This window comes from Amblyomma mixtum, chromosome 8, assembly GCF_055824585.1.
Source record: "Amblyomma mixtum isolate Tamu chromosome 8, ASM5582458v1, whole genome shotgun sequence".
Lineage (NCBI taxonomy): Eukaryota > Metazoa > Arthropoda > Arachnida > Ixodida > Ixodidae > Amblyomma > Amblyomma mixtum.
Genome location: NC_143019.1, coordinates 1,049,583 through 1,074,628, shown reverse-complemented (window position 1 = coordinate 1,074,628; position 25,046 = coordinate 1,049,583). Strand labels below are relative to the sequence as shown.

Sequence of the window (25,046 nt, the reverse complement as noted above, 5' to 3'; positions counted from 1 at the left end):
TTCACAGGTGGGTGAAAATTTTGCAAAATTTATTGTTATTGAAGATTCTTCTATAATTTGCGCACTTAAGTTGGCGGCCACAGCACGAAAATTGTTTAGCTAAAAACCAGCTCGGAGAGTGTTTACCACAGTAACACCAAGTGTCATGATTTTTTTCACACAAATCGAGGCGTGAAATGACGCAGCAGCTCCAGTAGGAAATGAACGAGAGCAACCAGTACCTGATGCGTCCGTTGGCCATAATGGCGATGCGGTCACCAACGACGTCCGCCTCGTCCAGGTTGTGGGTCGTGAGGAGGATGCAGGTTGTGCGGCGCAGCTTCAGCAGGATCTCCCAGATCTCGCGACGTCCCTCGGGGTCCATGTTGGTCGTCGGCTCATCCAGGATCACCAGCTGAAGCCAGCGGAGACTGATTCAGAACTATCCCCTATTAGACGCTAGCTCGCAAACAAATCGTTTGTTGCTATCGGTGCTATCGGCTGTCCATGAGTCCAGACCCCTTCCTTGCACCTCTTACAACGCACCCAACAAGAAACCACCATGCGCTATCCCTAACACCGTACATAGCTAGAATTAACGCAATTATGTACTCATTTTTCCCCCGGACTATAGTTGACTGGAACGAGTTTCCACCAAACCTTCTCAACAGTACTGATTCTTTTGATGCAGTTGATTGTTAACGCGTTATTCTCTGAGTTATGGTTCAGTATGTTCGTGTTTATTTTCCTAGCTTGTATTGTTGCAGTCACATTTGTTCACATAGTTTGTATTTTAAAATCGCATTTGTAGTTTAAAAGCTGTGCGTGTTTAATTACCTTGTTATTTTATATAGCTATTGCTTCTTGATTCATCGATTTGTGTGTGCACGTTTATGCCCTTCTGCTTGGGCATACTGTAAGGCCTATTGTATTTAAAAAAAATCTTTCCATACCAGGCGCAGTGTGTCCGTGGCAATGGCTTTTGCTGCCACGCTCAGGGTTTGCGGAATCGAAGCCTGTGCGCGGCGGCCGTTTTAGACGGAGAAGAAATGCGAACGACCCCATATGCTGTGCCATGTCAGCGCACGTCAAGAAACCCCCGGTGATGTAAATTAAATCGGAAGTCTCTTTGCCAGTTGCATCTGAAGAAGCCAGAGCTGACCGCACCACCCAATAGCAGGCAGCAGCGACATAGATAGTGTGGTTATCATTCTCAGAATGTACGCGTTCGCATCGGAGTATAGGGTATATAGGATGCGGCGTAGAAAGGGCAGTGCATAGAATCGCCCTAACTAATGCACGCTCATTGAACCGCGGAGAAACTGCACCATCGAAATGCGCAGCAAGCGAGAGTGGCGTGTGGCGGTTCGGGGATTCACTGTAGAAGACGCAGCCCCAAATGTGTCACTATTCTGTGAGAGCCCGTTATTAGTGGCTGTTTTGTGTACTGGGCAGCATACGTCACAACCAGAGAAAATCGCAACTCCAGGAGAAAAACACTTTCGTAAAAAATGATCTAACGGACAGTGATGCGTAGCTTTTTTCTTTCTCATCCAGACAAAAACAGCAGGCTAAAAATCTGGTGCTTTACTCTGTTTAATTATATATCATTACATCGGACATCAAGGCCTTACGTGTAATGCTGTATCTCCCAAAGCCACCGCATAGTTTTATAGCCTTAACAGTATATCAGGAAACCAGAACTTTGGAACAGGGGCACACTGGACTGAAGGGATCGTAATTGCAGCCCCTAACTCTTTTTTCCAGTTTCAGCTCACGCGTACATGTATTACTCCATTTCGCCACAATATACATACGTCCGCATCGGTGGGATTCAATATCAGAACTTCTGATGACCATGCAACCCTGATGAACCCTGATGAAATCCTGATGAAACCCTGATGACCATCTCCGCCAAATTTTCAGTGAATAAAGTAAAAAAGGCATGGTGCGTGTTTATCTCCCTCTCTTCCCTGTACCGCACTTTCCCGAAAGTGGCCAAGAAATCCGCAGCTGCTACGACGTCACAATCGCCACAAGCTGGTCAATCTGTCACCGTTTCCAGGCTGAAATTTTCGTGGGATACATTCGACGTGTTCAGGGGACGCTCACCATAGCTGTACACTTTAGCAGGGTTTATTGTTTTGACTAGGGAAGGTGTTAGAACTTCAGCAAGAGATGTTGCCGGGCTAGTTGGCTTGATACTTGTAATGCCATGAAAGGTTATGCGCAAAAAAAAAGACGACACGAAGACAGAAGCCACGACAGGACGAGCTCGTCCTGTCGTGCCTTCTGTCTTCGTGTCGTCTTTTTTTTGCGCATAACCTTTCAAGGTGTTAGAACCTCGCCAAAATCATTTAGAAAGTGCAAGAACTTCGAACTAGTACATTCATGGGGGCTGCGTTTTTTTGTGAATTCATTCATATTTTCTTTCCATGTCGTTTACCTGCAACTTTCAGTAGTTAAATGTCATGGCACTTTTTTCTACACACCCTCCACACCCATTTAGAGGATGCCCATCAAAGCTCTTTCCAGGATGTCTGAAGAGTTCAGAACGTAAACACGCTGTGATGCTTGTGCGTATCAACCTGGGGCGTGCGATTTTCCCCCACACCACCGCACAGCCATGGTACATGCAGTAGTAGCACATGACAAGTTGTCATACCTTGGGCGTGGCCAGAATGGCAATCGCAGTGGACAGCCTGCGCTGGAGACTCAGCGAGAGCTGCTCGGCCATTACAGAGCGGTGCTCCATGAGGCTGGTTTCGTGCAGCAGGTTTACTACCTCGTTCCGGGCTTTGTCCAGCGGCACGCCTTTCACCTGGGAGGGTGAGAAAACGCAGGGATGGGCGCACCCGCCGAGTAGCAGAATGCGTTCTCTGTTAAGACACGAACAAGTAAGCTTCAAAAGGCTTGTCGTCCATGATAGAGAGAGGGCTGGCGTATGTCTCTTGGCAATTGCAAAGTGAACAAGGAAGCGGGAAGCCTCAGGATGCTTTTCAACGTTTCCGCAAGAGGACTTGTCTTTGTCCGGGCAAAGATTTCATCATTGCGGGGGTCTCCACTCCAAGGAGGAAGGCACGATGTCGGAGGGACCCTCCTTCCCCTCACCAGGCCTTTCTGCTCGGAGTGAAGACCGTATTTAAAACCCGCCAATGATGAACGCTTTGTCCAGAAGACGACAAGTCCACATGTCAAAACGCTGCAAGCACACAGAGGCCTTCCCCTCCCGAGTTCGCTTTGTGATAAGACTTGCCGGCTTGTTTTGTTCAATACTGTGTTGCCTTTCTACTGAACGAAAATGATGAGGCCGAATTTAGGCAACGTACAACACGCACAAGCCGGGGCATTAAAACTTTATTTGAAGGCGGAATTGAGGCGCGTTCTCGTGATCCTCTCGAGAATATAATCAACACTTTATAGCACTGCGTGAATGCTCAGATAAGACAAGCATGCAAGGGATCAGAAAGAAAGGAACCACAAAACGGAGTCTCAAGTGAGCGATTTTACTTCGCTGGTACGCACTACTGCTCAAAATCCTATCCTAGGGAGAAATCGTTCCTCTGTATAAACCAACAAATGCATTATGTGTTATATAAAAAAAAATATCAATCAACAGTGTAGCTCCAAAACATTTCCAAACTTTCTACACAGCTGCTCATGCTGGTGACAAGAAAAGGCGCTATTCACGCCAAGCCAACAACAGCGCACACGCTTCCACTACCCTTGCAATATTTAAAGCAGTTTCTTATTTCGTTTCAGCTCCCACTTTGTGCCGTTTCGCTGCGTCTCTTTACTGGACCCAGCCTACGGAAGCTGATGCACGGATACGTGCGTGCTCACTTCGGGCATAACTGCTTCTCGTCTTTCCTGTAGGAAGTTTTGAATGTTTTTTGTAGCCCGCTGTTGTAGATTGTTCTTTCTGGTGCAACAATGAGGTACTTGCCGTCTTAGAGCGAATATTTGTTTCCGTTATATTTTTTTACTAGTGTAGGTCGGCCCTATTATAACTCACATAAATCTTCTTTTAACTTTTTGTGTTAGCATTCATTTTTTTTGGAATATAACGTCGTGGCTTGCCGGTGCTATCACGAAAACGCTGAAATTCCAAAGTTGAAGCCTGGGCGTATGCGTGATATGCAATTCTTCACTAAATCGATATCCTTTTCACGCAGTAGACTCAAACGACGCTGGGAGGAACCTTGTCGGCTTTCTGCAGCTTAGACTCACGAATTCCAAGGGTTAGCGATGTGCCATATCTTTTACCTGTTACTCAAGTTCCACATCACGGACGAAGCGCATTTGCTCCTGATCTGGACAATAACTTTTCGCCATCCTTATAGTGCAAGCCCTAATGACCGTCTTTCTAACTGAAAAGGTTTAGCCTGAGCGAACACCGCATAAAAAACATTGCTTTCAGACCTTTAGTTCGCGATGCACATGGAAAAACACACACGATACTATTGCTATACGTGATTTTATTTGCAGAACTTTTCATTTCGTCTTTGGCGATAATTTTGTGACGTGTAAACACAGTTCGTTAATATTATTTTGTTGGTCACAAAACTCCCACAAAGATTTAATACGAAGACGCAAGCCGTACTTAGATAAGGTATGAAATAAACAAATCATTCACAAAACAGTCATTTCTATAACCTGTGTGTCACACATAAGTGAACATAATGCAACGCAATGTAACGTATCGAAACTAATATGAATTGAACACAGTACTAAATCTATCGGCAGCGGCTACAGGAAGCAAGATTGCTCTGGCAGCAACTGATGCGGCAGCTCCATTGACTTCCTCAGGGACCATAGCGTTCGCCGTCAAAGTCGTGCTCGAGGGCTTTTGCGTCACTTCCAGTGAATAATATAAACGCGTACAATGGCGAAGAACATGAGGTGCTCCTCGACGGTAAGGTCCTCGAAGAGCTCGTTGTTCTGCGCACAATAGCCGATACTGCGGCGGGCGTCGCGCGTACATATCCTGATATCGTAGCCGCCGATCAACACCACGCCGGAGGTACAGTCTAGGAAGCCTGCAGTAAAAAAAAAAAAAAAAAAAAAAACGTCCATAAATAGCCGTCGTTAAATATAAATCCCACAAGCGGTTTGTGTGGCACCCTGAAGTACGAAGCTTCGAAAGGGCTAGGATGATTACTATACGCAACCTATAGTCGCATACAACTCAAGTACGAAGTGGCTTTTCCCCGACAGAGTACCACCTCCTTCCAGCCAATGGCGTCGGTCGATTCTCGGGGACGTACTAGACAGTGCAGGGAGCGACATGACCATGCCTACAGGGGACCATGCCCGACCATGGAGGCAGGGGACCATCCCCCTCCATCTGCCACTCTCGGCACGGTTACGCTAGCAGGCTCATAAGAATGGACCCAACGCCATCGGTAAGAAGGGCGTGCTCTGACGGGGAAAAGCCGCTTGATTGTGAGTCTTAACCAACTGTGGGGTGTTGTAGATGGAGAAAAGACAGCACTCACTGCATGACCCAGAAAACAAACCGGTTGGTTGCATATTTTTGACAAACGCCGTACACAAACGGGAACTTACGAAATTAAGCATCCGGAGCTCGTACTATTGCGAATGACTGCAGGACGATCTTACCGAAAGCAACCAGTGTCTGCCCGTGCTTCTATCTTGTACAGGGGAAAATTTCTGCCCTGTGTTTGACGGTGCACAGCTCAAGCCTGATAACAGTGCCAAGAGAAACCTCGAGTCTCTCCAAAACATTTTAATTACAAGAACGCAAAGCAGGGCCCGTGAGGTGCGCAAATATAAGCTCGTGTGATCGAAATACTGGCTGTAAATGAAAGCATTCAGGTGTGAGCGGTTACACACACCACATTACTAAGTGCGGTGCACACGCGGCAATTTTTTTTCCTGTGGAACGTGCTCGAGATTATGATGGCAAATGAAATGAGCGGAATGGAACCAAAGTAATTCCTGAGCCACCAAGTCGCCTTTGACTGCGCAAAGGTTTTCTGAAATACACGACGAAAATATTAATTCCCCTCAATAGAGAGGGCTTTCTACCGCGTTAGGACGAATAATGCGGGTTTAAAAGACCACGTATGTGGTGTTTGTAAGCTACATTCTTCGTCCTAATATAATGGCTGATGAAATGGGCTCCCGATCTATACTGCTAACTTCCCAAGGTCCCTTTTAGGTAAAGCGTCTGTCGAAAATATACAACTAACCGGGTTCGCTTTTTGGTTATTCGGTGGGGTTCTTTTCACGCTGCCCTTTTGTTGCTTAGAACACGACAACTAACCGGGTTCGCTTTTTGATTATTCGGTGCGGTTCTTTTCACGCTGCCTTTTTGCTGCTTAGAACACGCCCCAAACGGCGAACGTTAAGGTAAAAGGGCGGAAATTAAGATGAAGACTAAGATAAAAAGGAAACAAGTTAAACGTTGAAACCCGAGTATTCTTGGCGCTTGACTAGCCTACGATCCTCGCTATAGGTACAACGACAAAACACTTAAGCGCATCGTCTTACTCCTTACCGGCGATCATGTTGAGCAACGACGTTTTACCGGCCCCGTTGTGCCCTAGAAGCACAGTAATCTGCTTGTCGAAGATCCGGAGGCTGACGTCATCGACCGCCACAACGCCATCATAGTCCTGCGCATGTGCGAGATATTTGTAGCAGTGCTTGCTACAACTCAGCACGCCTAGTACACAGTACCTGTTGCACAACTTCCATAATTCTAACTGACCACCTTTCTCCTGAGACTGTTTTACTGCATCCAACCTTCTCTCCAAAGAATTCACCCGCTCATAGTCCCGTCTGGACGACATGAAAGCGCATGCTTAATTTTTAAGGTACAAGTCTCATGCAAAGAAAGTTCTTCAAACTCTCTTCCTATAGAAGGTTTGCCAGGATTTCTGCGAGACAATTTTGAACCTCACGAGGATTCCCAGCGCTTAAAAACTGTAGGGGACACTAGTGCTCCGCCCTAAGGGTACGACGTGATAAAATTAAGTGGTTAATGACCTTATATGTCGAATTGGTCATTTTCAACTTTGCGATGTCAGTGCGCGTTGAAGGTCCCCAGATGGTCGAAATTATTCCGGGGACCTCCATTACGGCACCTCTTTCTCTCTTTATTCTTTCACTCCTACCTTCCTCCCCTCCCTAACGGCGCGGTTCAGGTGTCCTGCCGAGATATGTGAGACAGATACTGCGTTATTTTCTTTCTTCAAAAAACAATTTACAAATTCATAGATACCTGGGAGTCTTCATAGCAATCCCGGCGCAGTGTTGCAGCGGTTAAGCGATGCACCGCTGTACTGCAAGGTTGCTCTTCCCGAGCAACCTCACGAGACCACTCATTAATTTAACTGTCACCTGCCACGTTGGGCAGTTTGGTCACAATTCGGTGGGCAGGTTGTGCTTACGTCACAAGGTCACGTGTCCTAGGTCGGCCACCTGGGTTGCCGGGAGGACGCCAACGCCGACACCGGACATATTTTTTTTTACGACAAATGGGTACTAACGCTCTCGCGTTAAAAAACAGCTACAGAAATTTATTTCCAGTAAGGGCATTCGAAGTGCTTTCTTACACGTCCAAAAATGGTGCGCTAACCGATCTCGCCTCAAAAGCGATGAAAACGATTGATTTTAACTGTGCTGAAATTCGTCCAAATAAAATTTTTCCTACCATTCGGAGCCGCTAGATTAGCTATATTATCACCATCTGCAGGACTCTACCGTTTAGTTTACTGAGTCATGCGATCCGCGTACCGAGTTATAATGACACCATCGGCATTCGACAGGTATGACGGGTCGAAAAGGAAAGACCTGATCACTGTGGAAAATATTCTGCTCAGCCCAAAAGAAAATTCTGCTTGCACCGCAGGAGGTTTACTCACAGTGCAGAATGTTCTGTTAATCCAGCAGAAAATCTGCTTACGCGACGCAGAGCCCTGCTCGGCTTTCGAGACCTAAAGACCCAAAAGGCCTAGGTTCAACGGACGCGCACAGCGTTGTTTGACAATGGGGCCCCGGAATAGGGGCTCTACCTAGTAGAGGGGAAAAGGCCAATAGGGTCACACCCCAGCCGCCTCTCTGTGAATATTAATTGGTTGATAAATGTTTTTCACCGCCACCGCGCAAAATTCTGCTCACTTGACAATAAAAATTCTCCATGCCATACATAAAGTTCTGCTGACCCTGAAGAAATTCCTGTTCGCATGGAAGAAAGTTTTACTAAGCCTAGAGAAGTCGACATAGCGAGCTTGAAACTCTTGAAATGACCGGTAGGTCGGTTATGGGAACACGAACTACAGACTCTTCCTAGCAATCAGAAAGGGCGCGTCTCGTGAAAGCGAGATTTTTTGTTGCGGAAGCAACACTACGTGAGTCGCCGAGCCATTTCGCGGAGCTGACGAAAGGCTATAATGCACATGTGCGAGCAGCAGTGACGTCACACGGCATACAGCTGGCGCGCCGCCGCCGTCGCTGCGCGGGTGACTCAGAGGTGCCGCCGCCGCGCTCGCCAGTTGCGCATGCGCAGTAGCGGCGCATAGCTAGCGTGCGCGGGTCGCCGCCGCTGCCGCGCGCTCTCCATCGCCTCTCTCTCTCTCTCTCCTCGTTGCTTTCGCAGTCCTACAGGTTTAACCACAGCTAAACCACTGCCGATTTTCACTTAAGGAGCGACAGACAAGACACTGCGAAGGCAGAAAGCGAAGGCCCCGTGACAGGGAGGAAATCTGGCACCTTACAAACGTGCACAAGGTCAACGGTCACCGGTTGATCGGAGGGTTCGTTTTCAAAGTTGGGTTGCTCCTGAGCGGTCCTCGACGGCGCTCTGGCGAAGCTCTTGGTGGGCATCCAGTACCGGATCTGTGGAAGAGAAGAAATTGTAAACATGTTAGAGTATAACGTCCCGAGCCGACCCATGGGTACCTGGGAACGACGTAACGGAGGGTGCCGGATTAATTTCAGCCACCTTGAGTTCTTTAATCTGAGCTTATGGTTTTTGGTTTAGTTTTATGGGGTTTCACATCTGATAGCGACTCCAGCTATGAGGGACGCCGAAGTGGAGGCCTCCGGCCATAGGGAGCCTTTTAACGTGAACTGACATTGAACAACACACGCGCCTCTAGCATTTCGCCTCCATCGAAGTGCTATTCTTACTTGTGCCTTGGCCGGGATCAAACCCACGTCTTTCGGGTTAGCAGCCGAGAACCATAAGCACTGAGCCACGGTGACGGCCTTTAATGCACGCCCAGATTTTCAGAAATGGGTAGACGGCTTAAAATTAACGGCATTACTTTCCGGAGCTAACGAAATAGGATTTTGCAGGCCTGCAGTTTCACAAGAAGAGCATTCAGGAGAAATAAACCATGAATCACCAATAGTACAGCAAGTCAACCCGAGGCCTGTACTACGCTGTGCATACCATCTATGATGCAAGATTCAAAAATGTGAAATGTGTAACTTCTCATTGCAGAAGGGCGCACATTCCTGTTATATGCAGGGTGTTCCACCGAAGACTGTACACAATTGTTTGTTTAAGGGGGTTTAATTGCACCAAAGCGACTCAGGCTATGGGGGACGCCGTCTGGCTGAAAGGCACTCCACGCTTTGGCTGTCTCCTCATTTCGAAGGTGAGTTAAAAAAAAATGCGGGAACCGGGACGTTTAATTCGATTTAATAGGGAAATCGGCCGCACAGGACAACAATTAGCAGTTTCCAAGCAAGCTAGGAGCGTGCAGACGGAATTCCAGCGATAAAAAGGCGAGCTCAGAATCCTCTGTAGTCCACCTTTAAATTTACAGGTCGCTAACCATGAGAGGGAAGTAAACCGGCTTGTGGACCCCGGGCCCCAGAGAGAACACGTTGTCCAGGTACCACAGTAGAGTAGCCAGGGTGAAGTCGAACATGGAGCCGACGAAGACGATCTCTGCTAGCGTGACATTGTCTGGCGTTGCGTCACGGTCGTAGAAGTTCCCCCAATTCGCTCCGTGTTCCACTGCGGCCACGCGCACACATGCAACGATCATATACGATTAAAACATGACTACCCATGTCATCGCTAACCAACAATTGTTAACCTTGCCGTGGAGTAGAGCGCATCTGTAATGGTGCGCCAGGCGGTCCGGAGACTTCTTTTATTAAACTAATATGTACAACCGCTAGCACCAAAAGGTAAAGGAGCTGGCGTACCGGGATTGTAAATTCGGCGGCCTACAGACCTTTTCAAAAAGCGGTCTATGTGCGTTGCCATATTGGGCACTGGGCTGTGTTCGCAGTACGAGAAAGAGTTAAGGATTAAGCTCCCCCAAGCTTCCCCCGCAGCCCAGAAAACCGGTTTTCCTCGAGGGTCGTGAAAAATGACAATATATTAGCTCACACGCATGGCTCTGAAACACAAATATGCACTGCATGAGGGCTGGAACCGCACAGGGCCATGCGGGGAGCAAATTAGTTGCTAAAACTACGGTTCTGTTCTCGACACTAGTTTGTAAATAGTTCAATCTTATTAAAAGCAAAATTCATCTTTACAATGCTTCGAAGATTGAAAAGTTGAGTGGGGCTGTTGGCCGGAAATAAAATGGTTAGCAAGAAAGTGAAAACAATGATTCTGCTAATATTTTAAGAGTAACGGGCTAAAAAAATCTGGAAGACGCTTAAGCTGCGCCGTTAAGAGTGGAACGTGACAGCGTGTTGTAGCACTGCCACGGAGCCTTCGGGCTACGGCCGCTTATCTGTTTTTTTCAGCCAGCGTCCGCTTCGGCGGACGCGGTTGTTGCGACTCGCGTCTTTACTCTCTCTTTTTCTCTTTCCTCTTATCTTTCAACTCTCCTCTATCTGCACGTGGCAGCGGTGGTGGCTCGGCTTGAGCCAGTAGGCAGGCCCGTGCACTCTCCTTTTCATCCTTTTCTCAGTCGCAACCAACCAACTAACCAACCAATCATGGCCCGTTCGGCGCGACGCCTTGCCCGTTCGACAAATCGAAAATTGTTTTTTAGGAAAGGTAATGACGCAGTAAAAGTCTCACTTACCTTGGTAGACACCCGAACCGCGCTTGATACGTTTTTTTTTTATGCAGCCGACGATTATAGGTCACTGGTTCGAATCCCTGCCACGAGGCTCTAACTTAACCAGTACGTTTATGCTGCACAAAACGCTGAATCGTATGACACTATCCGTAACATTATTCGGCAATTTTTACGCAGATCCCGATTATTTCCGACACGCGGTGCCGACTACTGCTACTACGACGACGACTTTTCGACCGACGGAGATGTGTACGCTGTCGCGTAACAAAACAGAGGTTGTGTTATTCGTACAGCTGATTTCGATGGTGGTTAAGCGGGAACGTGACAGTGCATGTCATAGAGGCTCACCGTTAAGCATAAAATCTGCTTCATTGCTTCCTGCATGGTGCCTACAGGTGTACATAAAGAGTACAATAGTTACTAACAGTTTACTTTACTAATAACCCAGCCACCACAATACCACCTACAACACGGATGGTTAGGAATGAAAGCTGTGCCTGTTAGTCGACGTTATAAACAATACGAAGAGGAATAAAACAAGTGTATAGATGACAAAGCACGCTAAGAAGTGTTTACTGTCGAAAAACGGCTAAGGGGAGCATGAGCCTCGTCTTCAAAAGACGGTGGGTTTGACGCCGATTGCAACTAGCTTGCATCCATTTGAATACCCTGGTGGGTAGCCATGCTACCCACCACTGCCTCATTCACCGCTGCCTGCCCACCCGACACTTCATTTGGGTGCAAGCAATGGACCGGCCTCTCGCTCGGCTTTCCTGGGGTCATGGCTTCCAAAATGAGCCTGCGCTTTCGAATCCTGCCATTATGCGCTTAAAGCAAGCTCTATACAAAAAAAAAGGCCACTAGAAGGGCTTTAACGCTCAAAGGCCAATTCAAAGCTTCTACACTTCAAAGATCTCTGGAGGAGGTGTGGCTAGACACCAGTTTCCCAATCATTTCACCCTTGAAAAGCCGAGCAAGAGACCGGGGAATGATTTGCGCCTATTGGAAAAACTAGTGGGTACCTGACGGCACTGAGGATCGAACTGATCACTTGCCTGCGAGGCGAATGCTCAAACCACAAGGTAACCGCTGCGGCGGTCGCCGTTAGGCACCAATAAGGAACCATGAAGCGCTCTGTTCTGTACACGTCAGAAACAGATTTGAGGGAGGGCGGTGCTTGCAACAAATTTTGTTCGATTTCTTGATGTATTTACATGAAATTTTTGAAAACAAAAGAAAATGAGGTCAAAACCGAGAGAAGAGTCGTGTGAAGAAATCTGCATCACAAGGTAATCATCTAGTCAGAAAACCGATTGTTCGCTCCTTTCCCCGCTACTCGCAGCCACGGCCACGGGTCAGGTAACATGTTTAGATTATTTTCCGGTCGATTTCAGCAATCCAGTCAGCATAAAAAAATGAAGCACACAAGCGGATACAACTAGGACGCCGGCCCTACTCCAACCGCTCCTACCAAGAATCGCCCGTTAAACTTCCTCTGCCTTATTACTAGCATTTCAGCCGCGCAGTGGGCCATCTGTGGCACCTCTGAAGCTACAAATGCCTCTACAGGGAGGTTAACTCTACTCCTAACCTTTCAAGACTGTTCGAAATTTAGGGCCGCTGTCAGGGCTTGGTTGTACTACTTAAAAACCGCGCTGCCGCAAGACTTATGTCAGAGGCTGTACACTATACTCCGTCTCACAAGATGTTTGCAGCACTACGAAAGGTACAGCTCTCTCGTCCAATCAGGATGGCGCGCACTACATTAGTGTGTTCCTACGCGCCTGTGGCTCGATCCACCTGATGTCCAGGTGGCTTCTTTCTACCTCTAGCAGGTGGCGCGTGATGTCTTTTTATTCTTTTTTTGGTTTGTTTTTGGACAGGCGGACGCCCGTTCCAAAGGGACTAGCCCCACTGTTTTTTTTTTGTCGCAACCTGTACTCATCAGGTCCTCTGTTGTCGCGTCGTAGTAAATTTCAGTAATCGTGTCATGTGCATATAAATTTATTTACTCCAGCGTGCCGAGGCAGCCGAGTGTCGATGGTGGCGAAATGCAAAACAAGCCCATGTGCTGCGCGAGAGGCAACGCACGTTAAACGGGCTCGATCATCTCATCGTCCTCATAACAACTGAATTCAGCACCCACGTTTCGTCGGTGAAGAAAATAGGCCTACCCTGGCGTCGCAGCTCCGCTATCTGGCGCAGGTACCGGCGGCGACACTGCACAATGTGCGTCGCTTCGATTAACATCGCATTCCGAGAGCGCTTCTTGTATCGGAAGCCAAGTTTCTTCAACATCCTCTGCATTGTCGCTGCGGACACGGTCGGTAGCGTTTCGTCCTCTTCGAAATGCGCAACCACCTTCGCGATAGTTGGAATTTCCCCTCTCTGGAAAAAGGTGTGTACCACCCTTCGCAACACGCTCAGGTCAAAATCGCCCACCTTCTTCGTCCGCTCGCGGCCTCTTCCGCTAGAACGCTTCTTCGGTGACAACACTCGGCCCGCGTTCAACGTCTCCGTTGTCCACTTGTAAAGCGTTCGCTCGCTCACCTGCGTGAGTTTTGCTGTCCTCTTGATGAGCGCATTTGTACTCCAACTGCCCCCGCACTCGACGCGAAGCGCTTCAAGAACATTTAAAGCCACCTGCTTCGCCTGCTTGGGGAAACAGCGCACTGTCGGTGTAGAGCACACAGGAGACACAACAGACTCGACCGACGCCATGTTGGAAAGTGGCGACGCATCACTACCTCGCAGCAGGCCTCCGCAGAGCTGTGTCCGTACGGGCTTTGTCTGGTAATTTCACCAGTGATTGAAACACTCCCTACCATTTAAATATACCTGTCCAAATCATGTTTTTAGTTGCAATGCTTATTGTTTTGATTAATAGTCATACACTCCTCAAACATTCGAGGGACTATTTTCTGCGTTTCTGCAGCCCTGATTGGACGAGAGAGCTCCACCTTCCGTAGTGCTGCAAACATCTTGTGAGACGAAGTGTAGGCATAAAATACTCCTTCCAATTCCATCCTCCTCCTCCATAGCGAAAAAGTTAGACTGATAGCTGGTATGCAACTCTCCCTCTCAGTGCAGCCACATGAGAGCACCCTTTTGAAAGTCTACACAAAGTATTCCCACCTCTATGTCATGACTCCGCGGGACTTATCTTCTACATCTAGCGCGTCTACCCCCTAGAGACACACGTGATTGTTGCGACGTGCTGCTTCGTCGACACAAATTCGCTCATAGGCGGCATACAAAGCTCCAGTGGGACTCTAAAGCTCTCGAAACAGTAATATATCTTGCGCGAAAAGCTCATCGCATGTGCACTGTAAACAAACTGGCACTACAATGTTATATGTAGTATCAGTCGCGTGCAGATGGAGCAGCGGTAAACCTGTAAGATTAATAAAGCTAAAGAGGAAAATTAAACAGTTTAAAATGGGCTCAAAGTCAGCCCTTTCTCAAAATACTACTAAATTAAGTGAAGGATGCCAATGTCTTAAAAAAGAAATGAAAACGGATTTGACTTGACTAAGTGGGTAATTGCGCAGTAAAACTACCGGATGAAAACATTCCAGATGTGCGTTCTGAGAAAAGCATCCTAAAGTACGTGGTTTATACTCATATGGTGAAGAGGTCATTGAGATATAAAAACGATGCAAAAAAGTAACATATCCAAACTGGTCCCAAATAGATGGGCCTGTTTCGTAGGTGAGAGGAGTCTCTTAGCAGCTGACAATAGTTGAGTTACGTCGACAAGGTGATCTAAAATACAGCGCGGGTAGCAGCTGTGAAGCTTGCTTGGTTTGTGACTCCAGGAGAACAAAATGAATGAAGCAAGACTATCGAAGCTTGCTGTAGAAATTTGGCATTCACGACTAGGTTGCTGCACCTGCGCTATGTCTACATTGATAAGCGCGTTATACAGAACGACTGAACTGAATTGAACTCGTTATAATAATGTTGTCGCATTCGCATTTCAGTGACCTGGTAATTCGCTCTTAAATAGACGAATATTCTCAGGCTGAGAAACCCACTCGCGGGAGCTCAGCTCCGGTCTACATTCCTCCTTTTTCCACTCACCGAACTTTTCGAAACGCTCCAGCACGCGGAAGCTCCAGTGAAGGCTCATGCCAGGAAAGATGGCGGTCATGAGCTTGTCCTTGCGCTCGATGTAGTAGTAGCCCTGTCCGCCGGCGTGCTCGAGCATCAGGAAGGGCATCACGCAGCTGAAGGTCCAGTACAGCATGGCTCCCGCTATTGCAGAATGCTCTGCGTGAAGCCAACGAGAAGGGGGCTTTGTGACCAGAGTTTATCGATATCCAAAGCGCCACGCCGCTGTGGGTCAGTGGCTTTAGCGTTCGAGGCAAGGAGGCCGCATTTCGAAGCAGGGTAAATGCTAAAGCACCCTTGCGGTGCGCAATATCAGTACACATCATAAATTTGCACAACGAAAAAATATATCTACAGACTCACTGCAGTGCATTATTTCCTCCTTTAACCTCCCTTCAGCCTTTCCACCAAGTCACAGTTGGGCTGTCAACGTCCAATGAGACTGTTGCTGCGTATTTCCTTCTTACCAACCATGATGTTGTTCCGAAGAAAATGTGTTAAGCCTGGTACTTAGCTACTCCCAGATTCACGTGCTTTAGGCTCCTGTCAGGAAGGCTCAAGTAAAAAAAAGAAAAGAATACTCTGGACAGTTCGGTGCCATGCGGTGGTCCTTCGTGGCAACGTATGACACTCTTTTGCAGCTACACACACAAGCTTCATGAGGAATGGAAAATGTCTATCCTAGCAGTGTTCTGTATCACCAGCGGTGCAGCTTTGGTACGCAAAAATATTGCACATGCAAGAATATGTAATCGCTCTTATTGCCTCCACCATTCGCTTTCCGTTCGCAAACCGCCAAGCTGCCAGGAAAAAGCGCTTCCAACATGTTATGGAGAAACCTGCGCATATTGGTGTAAACTGTTCGAAAGTCGTCTCTGAATCCTTTAAAATGTGGATAAATTTCATTCGTGCAACCAAAGCAAGTCGGGAGGAACTACCCTCCAACTCATAATGGCAGCCTATCATGGTACTCTGGGCTGGCACCCTACCTTGGTGTAGCTCATGGTGGAAGGAAAACTAAGGAGAGGCCCGCACTATCCGAGTGCGAAATAAGTAGTAGTAGTAGTAGAAAACTTTTATTTAGATCTTTTAAGAGATTCGCGGATTCGAAGCCTCCGTCGTCTTTCGTGGCGCCGGCGACTTGAGGCTTCTCTTCAGCAAGGTTGGGCCCCTAGTCCAGGGCTCCACTGAGTCGCGCTGCATCAGTAGCGTGCCGCACTAAGGCCCTTTGGGCCGCGAGCTCGCTGCTGGTGAGCCGGCTCTCCCATTGCTCCGCACTCGGGAATTCGTGTTGGTGGAATGCTTTATTTCGTTCGCACTCCCATGTGATGTGGTATAGTGTGGGTGTGTCGCCGCACCAGGGGCAGTTTGCTCTGTATTGTGTTGGTGACATAAAAAATGTAAAAAATGTGCCAGAGTCACGTGTTTTCGCAGGAACCACAGGGAGTCTGCTGACGCCGCAGCCAATAATAACGTTGGGCCAAGCTGCGCCTGCTTTATTGTCTGCTCCGCTGAGATGGCAGCGAACAAGGGGAGGGGACAGACTCCACATCCGGCTTCAAAAATGAGACATAACGGCCTCTTCTTAATTCCTTCCTCTGCCTTCCTCCGTGGTGTAGCTCGTTGAGGTCTTCTCAATAAAACAAAAATAGCGAAAAGTTTTGAACTTTCCGACACTCCTCCTCTCCTGGCGCGCCGCCGGAGAACCGAGCCTCCCATTGCCGAGGCGCCGTAGTCACGTGTTAGCGCGCGCTTTTTGGCTCCGCAGCAGATGCCGGCGCCATTGCCGGGGCTTCTTCTTCTTCTTCACCTCTTTATGATGGCACATACCCACGTGGGGGGATTGGCCAAGGTGTAGTGGTATACATAAGAAAATTTTCATAGGATTAAACGTGAGTTTTGAAAAACGTATTCATGAAAAACGAGAGAAGAATATTTGAAGTGAAATAACAACGAACATTTTGGCGAGAATAATAATAATTAAAAAAAAAACTCCGAGACTTTTAAAGGAGTTAGCAAATCAACCTACCAGTTGCAATTATGTAATCATGGATATTCCCACAAATTCAACTCAAAGCAAATCCTTTGGCGCTCGCTCCGAACGATAACAACACTGGCAGAGATAACGGGAGCCCTAACCTGGAGAGAGGGACCTCCAGGTAAATATTTCTCTGAAGTGCGAACTTTGGACAGTAGAGCAGGAAATGGTCCACAGATTCAACGACCCCGCATGAATCACATAGGTTTGTCGGAGCTGGGAGTCGCGCTTCGTTTTCTTTCTGTGCAATAGTTTTGGCGGGAAGCATTTTTTTTTTTCATCTTTGACGGCGTCTACGTGTTGCGGCGATGCCGAGCTTCTGTTGCGCGTATGGATGCAACAACCGAGGAGGCAGTGGAAAAATATTTATTGTAATTCCGTCCGGAAAAAGCAACGCGGCTCGCCGAAAGGTTTGGCTGCACAGGATCGGCCGGGCAAACTTCGATAATGTTGTGGATCCGCGTCTTTGTGAGGTAAGTGGCCGGTTTTCAGTTGTCAGTCATGTTTTTTCAGATGATTTGATGCGAAGCGCCAGCGGCTGCAGTCTTTCTTGGCACTAAATGCCGTTTGGCGTGATTTTAGATAGACTCGTTCGCTAGCGGATACGAAAGCCGTGCTGAAGTGCAGGTTTAATGTTGCTCGCATAGCGTGTGGGCTTGATTGCAGTCGGGCTCGTTCGCAGGCTCGTTCGCATGTTGTTTGAGCCCCGCCGTTTACGTCGCTGGCTATGCGTATTTGTGTTGCTGCAGCTGGACTCCTGGGCTCACGAACTCGATACTAAAGGGGTGGTACTCGCTGTTTGAGCCTACGCTGCTCATGCTGCTCGCGGTGCAGGTCTAGCTTTCATGTTGAACGCATCGCTAGATGTATTTGTTTTGTTACAGTTGCACTCCTTCGCTCACGAACTCGACACCAAAGGTGTGGTACTTGCTGTAGAAGCTCCTGCTGCTCATGCTGCTCGCGATCAAGGTCTAGCTTTCATGTTGCGCGCACTGCTGAACGTATTGAGCACACTCTCGACACCATACACGATTGCGTTTTGGTTGTTTTTTTTGTTAGTCGGAAAGGAATGATACAATGTCTGTTGCGCTAAGCTGCTAAATACTTCGCAGTGCATTATTGAACTTTTTCTTGCACATTGCGTGGCTACTGCGTCTAAAAGCGCTTTCATTTTCATTCTTGTATTTTCTGAGCGAAAAACATATCCTTGTAACGAGCTGAATGGCTTGTAATTCCTGGCAATCTGGGAAATTTAATTTTTCATCGTGTTTCGTTTCGTAGTGCATTGTTATTTTTTATTTTGTATTCTAATATTTGTTCCGCTACCATGCTGAGTTTCGTGTGTACTTTCTACCAGTTTTTCGATGTCATCAATGCTGTGTACTGAAGAAATTACAATGTTTTATTCCGAAAAAATATGCTGCGAAAGAGGTTCTCTGTGGCTCGTGCCGAGCTGTAAACAGGCAGTAAACTCATACACCTAGCCATGACAGGGCCTGCATGCTTATGAGAGCAAGCATAGAGCATCTGTTGACGTTAGGCTTCGTGGTGGAGCAGCGCAAAGGACGGGACACAAGAAACGTTAGGCTGGCAGTTACTTTTTTTAAAGCCGTGCATGAAATTTAAAACATTAAGGTCTTTTAATGTATATTGACGATGTGCACAAAAAATAAATCGTTTTAGCCTGCGGAAACGTTTTCTGCGTTTTTTCGGAAATTGTTTGCAGCCTGCGGACAGTTGCAGGCTGCAAAATCATTTTGATGCAGGCGACATGTGCTGTGTTTGTCAGTGCACGTAAAGAAAGGCAACCCCGGTGGTCGAAATTTCCGGAGCCCTTCACTACGGCGTCCCTGATAGCCTGAGTCGCTTTGGGACGTTAAGCCCCCTAAAACAAGCATAAAAGAAAAAGAAGCATGCAGCCACATTTTGGTAACTATATATGATTATGTGGTGTTCACCATTCTTATGTTCAGAAACATACAGCTATAATAAATCGTTTAGCGTCTATGGGAATGGGAGGTCACGGAACGTAACAACACGCGAAATGCTAGTTTTTAATCACACGTTTGCTTGTAACCATAACAAAAACTTTGCAAGAACATATTTCTCATAACATTCCCAAAGGTAGAGTTGCTGAAAGCATAGATGGTCTTATAAAAATTTGGCATCGAGAATGCCTCGATGCCAAATTGCCTCGATGGATATTCACTACAATGCCGCGAGCTCACTTGCGCAAGCCAATTCCACCGTGTGTACCGCGATCAAAGCGATCGCAGTACAAAAAGTTCTGATAAAGCAGTGCAACGTGGGTCAGGACACTTATCTGATAAACCAATTTTTGTATCTCCCACGCCACAATCTCAATGCGGCCGAATCGGAGGCAGAAAATGCAAAAAACAAAAAAATCGCTGTGGCTTAGCTTGGTTAAGCCCGGTAATTGCCAAAGCAATATCCTTACCTACGCCATGGTTCAGCTGGTAGTGTAGATGGTGGTGGTGCTTGTGATAAGACTTGTGGCGATGCATCTGTTATACAATCTAATCTAATCTAATCTAATCTAATCTAATGTATTCTAATCCAATCCAATCCAGTCCGCCGCCGCGGTGGCTCAGTGGCTATGGTGCTCGGCTGCTGGCCCAAAAGACGCGGGTTCGATCCCGGCCGCGGCGGTTGAATTTCTTTGGAGGAGAAATTCGAGGCCCGTGTACTGTGCGATGTCAGTGCACGTTAAAGAACCCCAGGTGGTCGAAATTTCCGGAGCCCTCCACTACGGCGTCTCTCATAGCCTCAGTCGCTTTGGGACGTTAAACCCTATAAACCAACCAACCAACAATCCAGTCCAGTCAGGCCGCCGTTCATGTGCACCGCCGTCGCACACGGACGGCGCGAGATCGCGAAGCAATGTTAAGCCGCTGGTGGTTGGCACAGCTACTGCTTTCTAGCGACGTGAGTCGAGCCTAATCTCTTCAGCGTAACGCCACAATCACGCTCCTAGCGGAGAGCGCAGGAGTTAGGCGCCGGTGGTGGCACCGCCGCGGCTTGCGACGGCGCGAGTCGGTCGCCCTTCTCTTCGGCGTGACGTCACAAAGCACCTGTTGCGCTCCTAGCGGAGAGCGCAGGAGTTAGGCGCCGGTGGTGGCACCGCCGCGGCTTGCGACGGCGCGAGTCGGTCGCCCTTCTCTTCGGCGTGACGTCACAAAGCACCTGTTGCGCTCCTAGCGGAGAGCGCAGGAGTTAGGCGCCGGTGGTGGCACCGCCGCGGCTTGCAACGGCGCGAGTCGGTCGCCCTTCACTTCGGCGTGATGTCACACATGACGTCACACAGAGGTCAACTAAAGGTCAATGGTGGCACCGCCGCGCCACGACAAAGGCTGAAAGTGGAAGTAATAAAGCTTTCGGTTTAAAATCATGCGGGCGCGCGGTCCGCTGCGCGCCAAAGAGCGAGCGACGAGAAAGCCACTCGTCGAGAGATGATAGTCACTCAAGTGCCGCGAACTCGCTCGCGCTCGCCACTTCCAACGTGTGCTCCGCAGTCAAAGCTAATGAAGAACAAAAAGTTTCTATAAAGCAGTGCAACGGTGGTCTGGGCAGTTATTACAGTAACTGATTTTTCAATCTCTCATATCATGATGTCATTTTGACCGAAGCCAAGTCAGAAAACGCAACACAAAGTTCATTTTGGGCGCGCGGTCTGCCGGGCGCCAAAAGGCAACGGTTGGGAGCGTCTGCTAGCTGCACCCGGCCTAGGTGCCGCCTCCGTCGGCGTCAGGGAGAAGCCGAGAGAAGGAGCGCCGGCATAGGAGGAGGAGGGAGGAGATGTCGCTACATTTATTACATTTAGGCATGGAGGCATGCATTTAGGGGTTTTAGCTTGAGTCTTCCACCGTGTCTTGAGGGGACATGGGGCGCCCTCTGTTTTCTAGGCTGCGAAGCACGGAAACGCCTTCCAAGGGGTGCGCAAGATGACGCCGCTGTCAGAGTAGGGGCGGGGAGGGAAAGAGTGTCACCGAGGCTGGTGCTTCTTAGTCACGGTGTAAGAATAATTTCTTAGTGTGGACACAGCGAACACAGCTTGAGCATACGAGGTCTGTTAGAAAAGTATCCGACCTTTGGGCGAAGAAAAAAAACTGGTATAACTGCAGCGTTAGAAACCTAATCACCTTCAAAGTAGTCTCCTTGGGACTCCACACACTTCTCCCAGTGGTGCTGCCATTGCTGGAAGTATTCCGAAAAGGCCCCTTTAGGAATGGAGTTTAGCTCAGCTGTCGTTGCAGCCATAATGTCCTCTCTTCTCTGAAATCGCGCTCCTTTCAATGGCCTCTTGATTTTGGGAAACAGCAAGAATTTTCAGGGGGCCATATCAGGAGAGTAAGGAGCCTGCTGAACTACAGGAGTCAGGTTTTTCGCCAAAAAAGTCTGAATCAAGTGCGAGGAATGTCTAGAAGCATTGTCGTGATGGATGCGCCAATTTCCTGTTGACCTCAACTCCGGTCTCTTGCGCCGCACAGCACCAGGTAAGTGACGGTGGACATCCTTGTAGTACTCTTCCGTCATTGTTTGACCCTGTGGGGTGCGTACTCGTGGTGTGCAACGCAAAGGGAATCAAAGAGAGCAGTCAGCATCACTGAGATTGCTGCGCACTTGGCGGGCCTTCTTCGGTCTTAGTGATGTGGAATGCTTCCACTGTGAAGACTGGGATTTGGTTTCCGGGTCGTATCCGTACACCCAAGACTCGTCACCAGTGATTATGGTGTCGATGAAGTCGGGGTCACTGTTTGTGGAATCCAGCATGTCCTGTGAGACTTCAACACGAAGCTGCTTTTGCTCCACCGTGAGCAGCTGCGGCACGAATTTCGCCGCAACTCTTACCATGGCCAGATCTTCGGTGATACTGGAATGTGCAGAAAAATTACTGATGTCCACCTCTTCCGCAATTTCTCTGATAGTCACACGATGGTCCCGCATCACCACAGCGTTCACTTCGGCAATGAGCTGTTCGTTTCGGCATTATGATGGCCGACCGGAGCGTGGCTCTCTATCCACCGATGTGCGGCCGTTTTTAAACCAGTTGTACCGCTGCTTAATCTTTGTGCTGCTCACAGCATCGTCACCGAAAGCCGTCTGAATATTCCGAAAGGTTTGCACTTGGCTATCGCCCAGTTTCTGGCAAAATTTTATGCAGTAGCGCTGCACCTGTCGCTCCGCCATTTTCCTTGCAATAAAAAACCGACGAGAGCACTGCGCACTGCCTCACTCAAACGCTGCGTCCCAGCCACTGACGCTATCGGTAGGCGGGAAAAAAAGGTTCAAGGTCAGCTGATGCAGGCGTGCTTGTTTCATATCCATCAGGTGTTCGCAAAAAAAAAAAATAGTCGGATACTTTTCTAACAGACCTCGTATGAGCACAACAGTGACCATGCCGTGGCAAAGTGCGAACAGATTTCAAGAGGAAATTTGTGACCAAGCCTCGGCTCGAGTCCTGCGCATCTGATTCTGCAGCGGGAAGAATTTCATAAGGAGTTGGCAAACCGCAGTCATTGGCAAGCTGCAGTCGGATACAACTTAAGTCCGCAGTGAAGCTCCTCCACCCACATTCAGGACCGGCTCACAGAATTCCTCCACGACAAAAAAGTAGTCCGCTGTTAAAACTTCTCTTGTCACCTAAACAAAAAGCTAATCACAAGAAAAAGTTGCAAGCTCTAGAATTTTGATACCTGGCTTATTTAATAAAGTCAAACATTGAAAAACTGATTTCGTTTACTTTTCTGACTGGCCAGCGGAGTAATACAGTACACCGCGGACCGTGGCCCAGTGTTAACAACTACAATTTTTTAAAGTTGTATCCTACTATAACTTCAAAACGAGAGAAGGTCTACAAAGGACTACAGATGGTTTTGCGGAACCAGTAGCCCAAACTCGCACCCTGTTATTTCTGATTCGAATGATATTTGAACTCAGATTTTGACTCATGTACTCACGGTTGGCGAAGAAGGTGGAAAGAAAGATGCCGTGCACGAGGCACTGGCTGCAGAAGAACATCAGTATGACGAAAACTAGCGTGGGGTCGCTGTACTGTATGAAGGCTCGGCCCTCCGTGTTGCGCTTGACACAGACGAAAAGCAGCATCAAGGTCACGATGATCAGGTGCATGAAGAAAGAGGTCAGGTAGTGGCTCGCCCAGTACACCCAGTCGCTGACGCCCATCGCGCGCAGCATCTCCCTTTTGCCTGAGGAAGGACGTGTTACGCTGACGTCTATACGATGTTCTTTAGTTGCTACACACGCAGTTACACCTCATTTATTGCCCCACTTAAAGGTTCACAGAGAGGCAGTTTCAAACACTCATCGGATACAACCCCAGAATGCACTTGCAAATGCACCTCAGCCTAGCGTCATACCATCACAGTCAATGCATATTGCACCCGCTAGGCATCTTCGACGCTGTGTTAACATGTGCAAGGCGGCATCGACACTACAGCTTCGGCCCGATTGTGACGTCAATCAGTAGTCGATGTGCGATTCGTGTAAGGATTCGTTTTCATGGATGCTATGCCTGAAGCCAGCATTCAAAGAATAAAACATTGGCGCGCTCGAACTTTGCTCCCAAACCTCATTAAATTATTAGCGAACAGTAGTCTGTGTGGAGCGAGTGTGAGCTTATGCGATGGTACTTGTTTAGGACGAGAACAGAGCCTTTAGAATTCTAATGTACCATGGCTCTCAATGGGTGGCTCTTGAGCCTAAACCTGAATTATTACTGCGTCAATCGTGAGAAACTAGTCGAACAATGACAGATGAAGAATGCGTTTGCCGGTAATTTAGAGAACTTGTCAATAGTCGAACCACTCAGGCAATTGTTGATGTATTCGAGTGCCATCGTTAATCCAATCCACAACGTTGCATAAAGGCTCCCGCTAAACCCAACGTAAACACTTATGCACACAGGTTCACCCATTGTCAGAAGTAAGGAGCCCAGGTAGTTTTGTGACTTGTTATTCGCGGCCAGTCTTCCAAATCTCTTGACGGTTGGAAATGCTCGCGTCTTCTCCGCTCAGCAAATTAGGACGTACAGTCTTTGTCAAAAGTAACCAGGCTGCATGTTTTGCTTCTAGCTTGTACAGTGGAGCCCTTAAAGCTTTCCTGAAGTTGTCGTTAAAAGTAAAGACTGAGGGCCTTCTAATCTTCCAATAACTTTTGTTCTTTAGGAAAGTCACAAGGGCTCCACTATACAAGCTTGAAGCAAACCATGCGGCCTGGTTACTTTTGACAAAGACGGTACATAGATGCTACTAGAGTTGCACGACACGGCTTAGAAGGAAGCCCATGGGCCTTAGCCAGTCGACAAAGGCTACATGCGGCTTTGCAGCGATGCTGCTGATGCCACCATTAAATCCTGGCCTCGAAACATTTGCTTTTGAATTTGGTTGATTCACCCAGCATACCATGTCCACTAGGAGGACGTCTTAGGAAGCTCTATCGTATGCTGTTACCGTACTAGTTCATGTACGGCACAAGTTCCTGTAATGCCAACGGTACGTCTGAGGCATGCTTAAACAAGGTCACTAACGCTAGCGCTGCCGCTAGCACAGTAACTCTGTTCTTAAACGCACCGCGACTATTTCGTTTACGAATGGAAATTGCAGGCCATGGATTCTAGCTTGAGTGACACCATGGCACTGGTAACTTTTGTTGCGCTGACAACTAGCGGTGAATGCTAGTCTGTAGCTGACTCAGCTGGCGGAAGCTTCAACAACGAATCTAGAGCAGTCCAGGCGTCTAACAGATGGCAGAGACGACGCACCAGGGTATGAATGTGGCGGCAATTTATTTTCCGGTTGTTTTATCTCCGCCTATATTAGTACTGGTTCTCACCGCCTATTACGCCATAC

At 48.1% G+C, this 25,046-nt stretch overlaps 1 protein-coding gene across 1 annotated transcript in view; it reads right to left on the bottom strand.

Annotated features, from left to right (window-relative positions):
* LOC149331111 (phospholipid-transporting ATPase ABCA3-like) overlaps positions 1-23,384 on the bottom strand; it is a 55,383-nt gene extending 31,999 nt beyond the window's left edge. The window contains exons 1-8 of the mRNA XM_089556333.1: positions 23,136-23,384; positions 15,090-15,278; positions 9,792-9,976; positions 8,719-8,844; positions 6,503-6,620; positions 4,864-5,018; positions 2,645-2,800; positions 222-394 (exon numbers count right to left, since the gene is read on the bottom strand). Of these exons, the coding sequence (XP_089412459.1) occupies positions 222-394; positions 2,645-2,800; positions 4,864-5,018; positions 6,503-6,620; positions 8,719-8,844; positions 9,792-9,976; positions 15,090-15,278; positions 23,136-23,373 (1,340 nt within the window). The 5' untranslated portion in view covers positions 23,374-23,384. The remainder of the gene's footprint in view (positions 1-221; positions 395-2,644; positions 2,801-4,863; positions 5,019-6,502; positions 6,621-8,718; positions 8,845-9,791; positions 9,977-15,089; positions 15,279-23,135) is intronic.
* Positions 23,385-25,046: the final 1,662 nt, after the last annotated feature.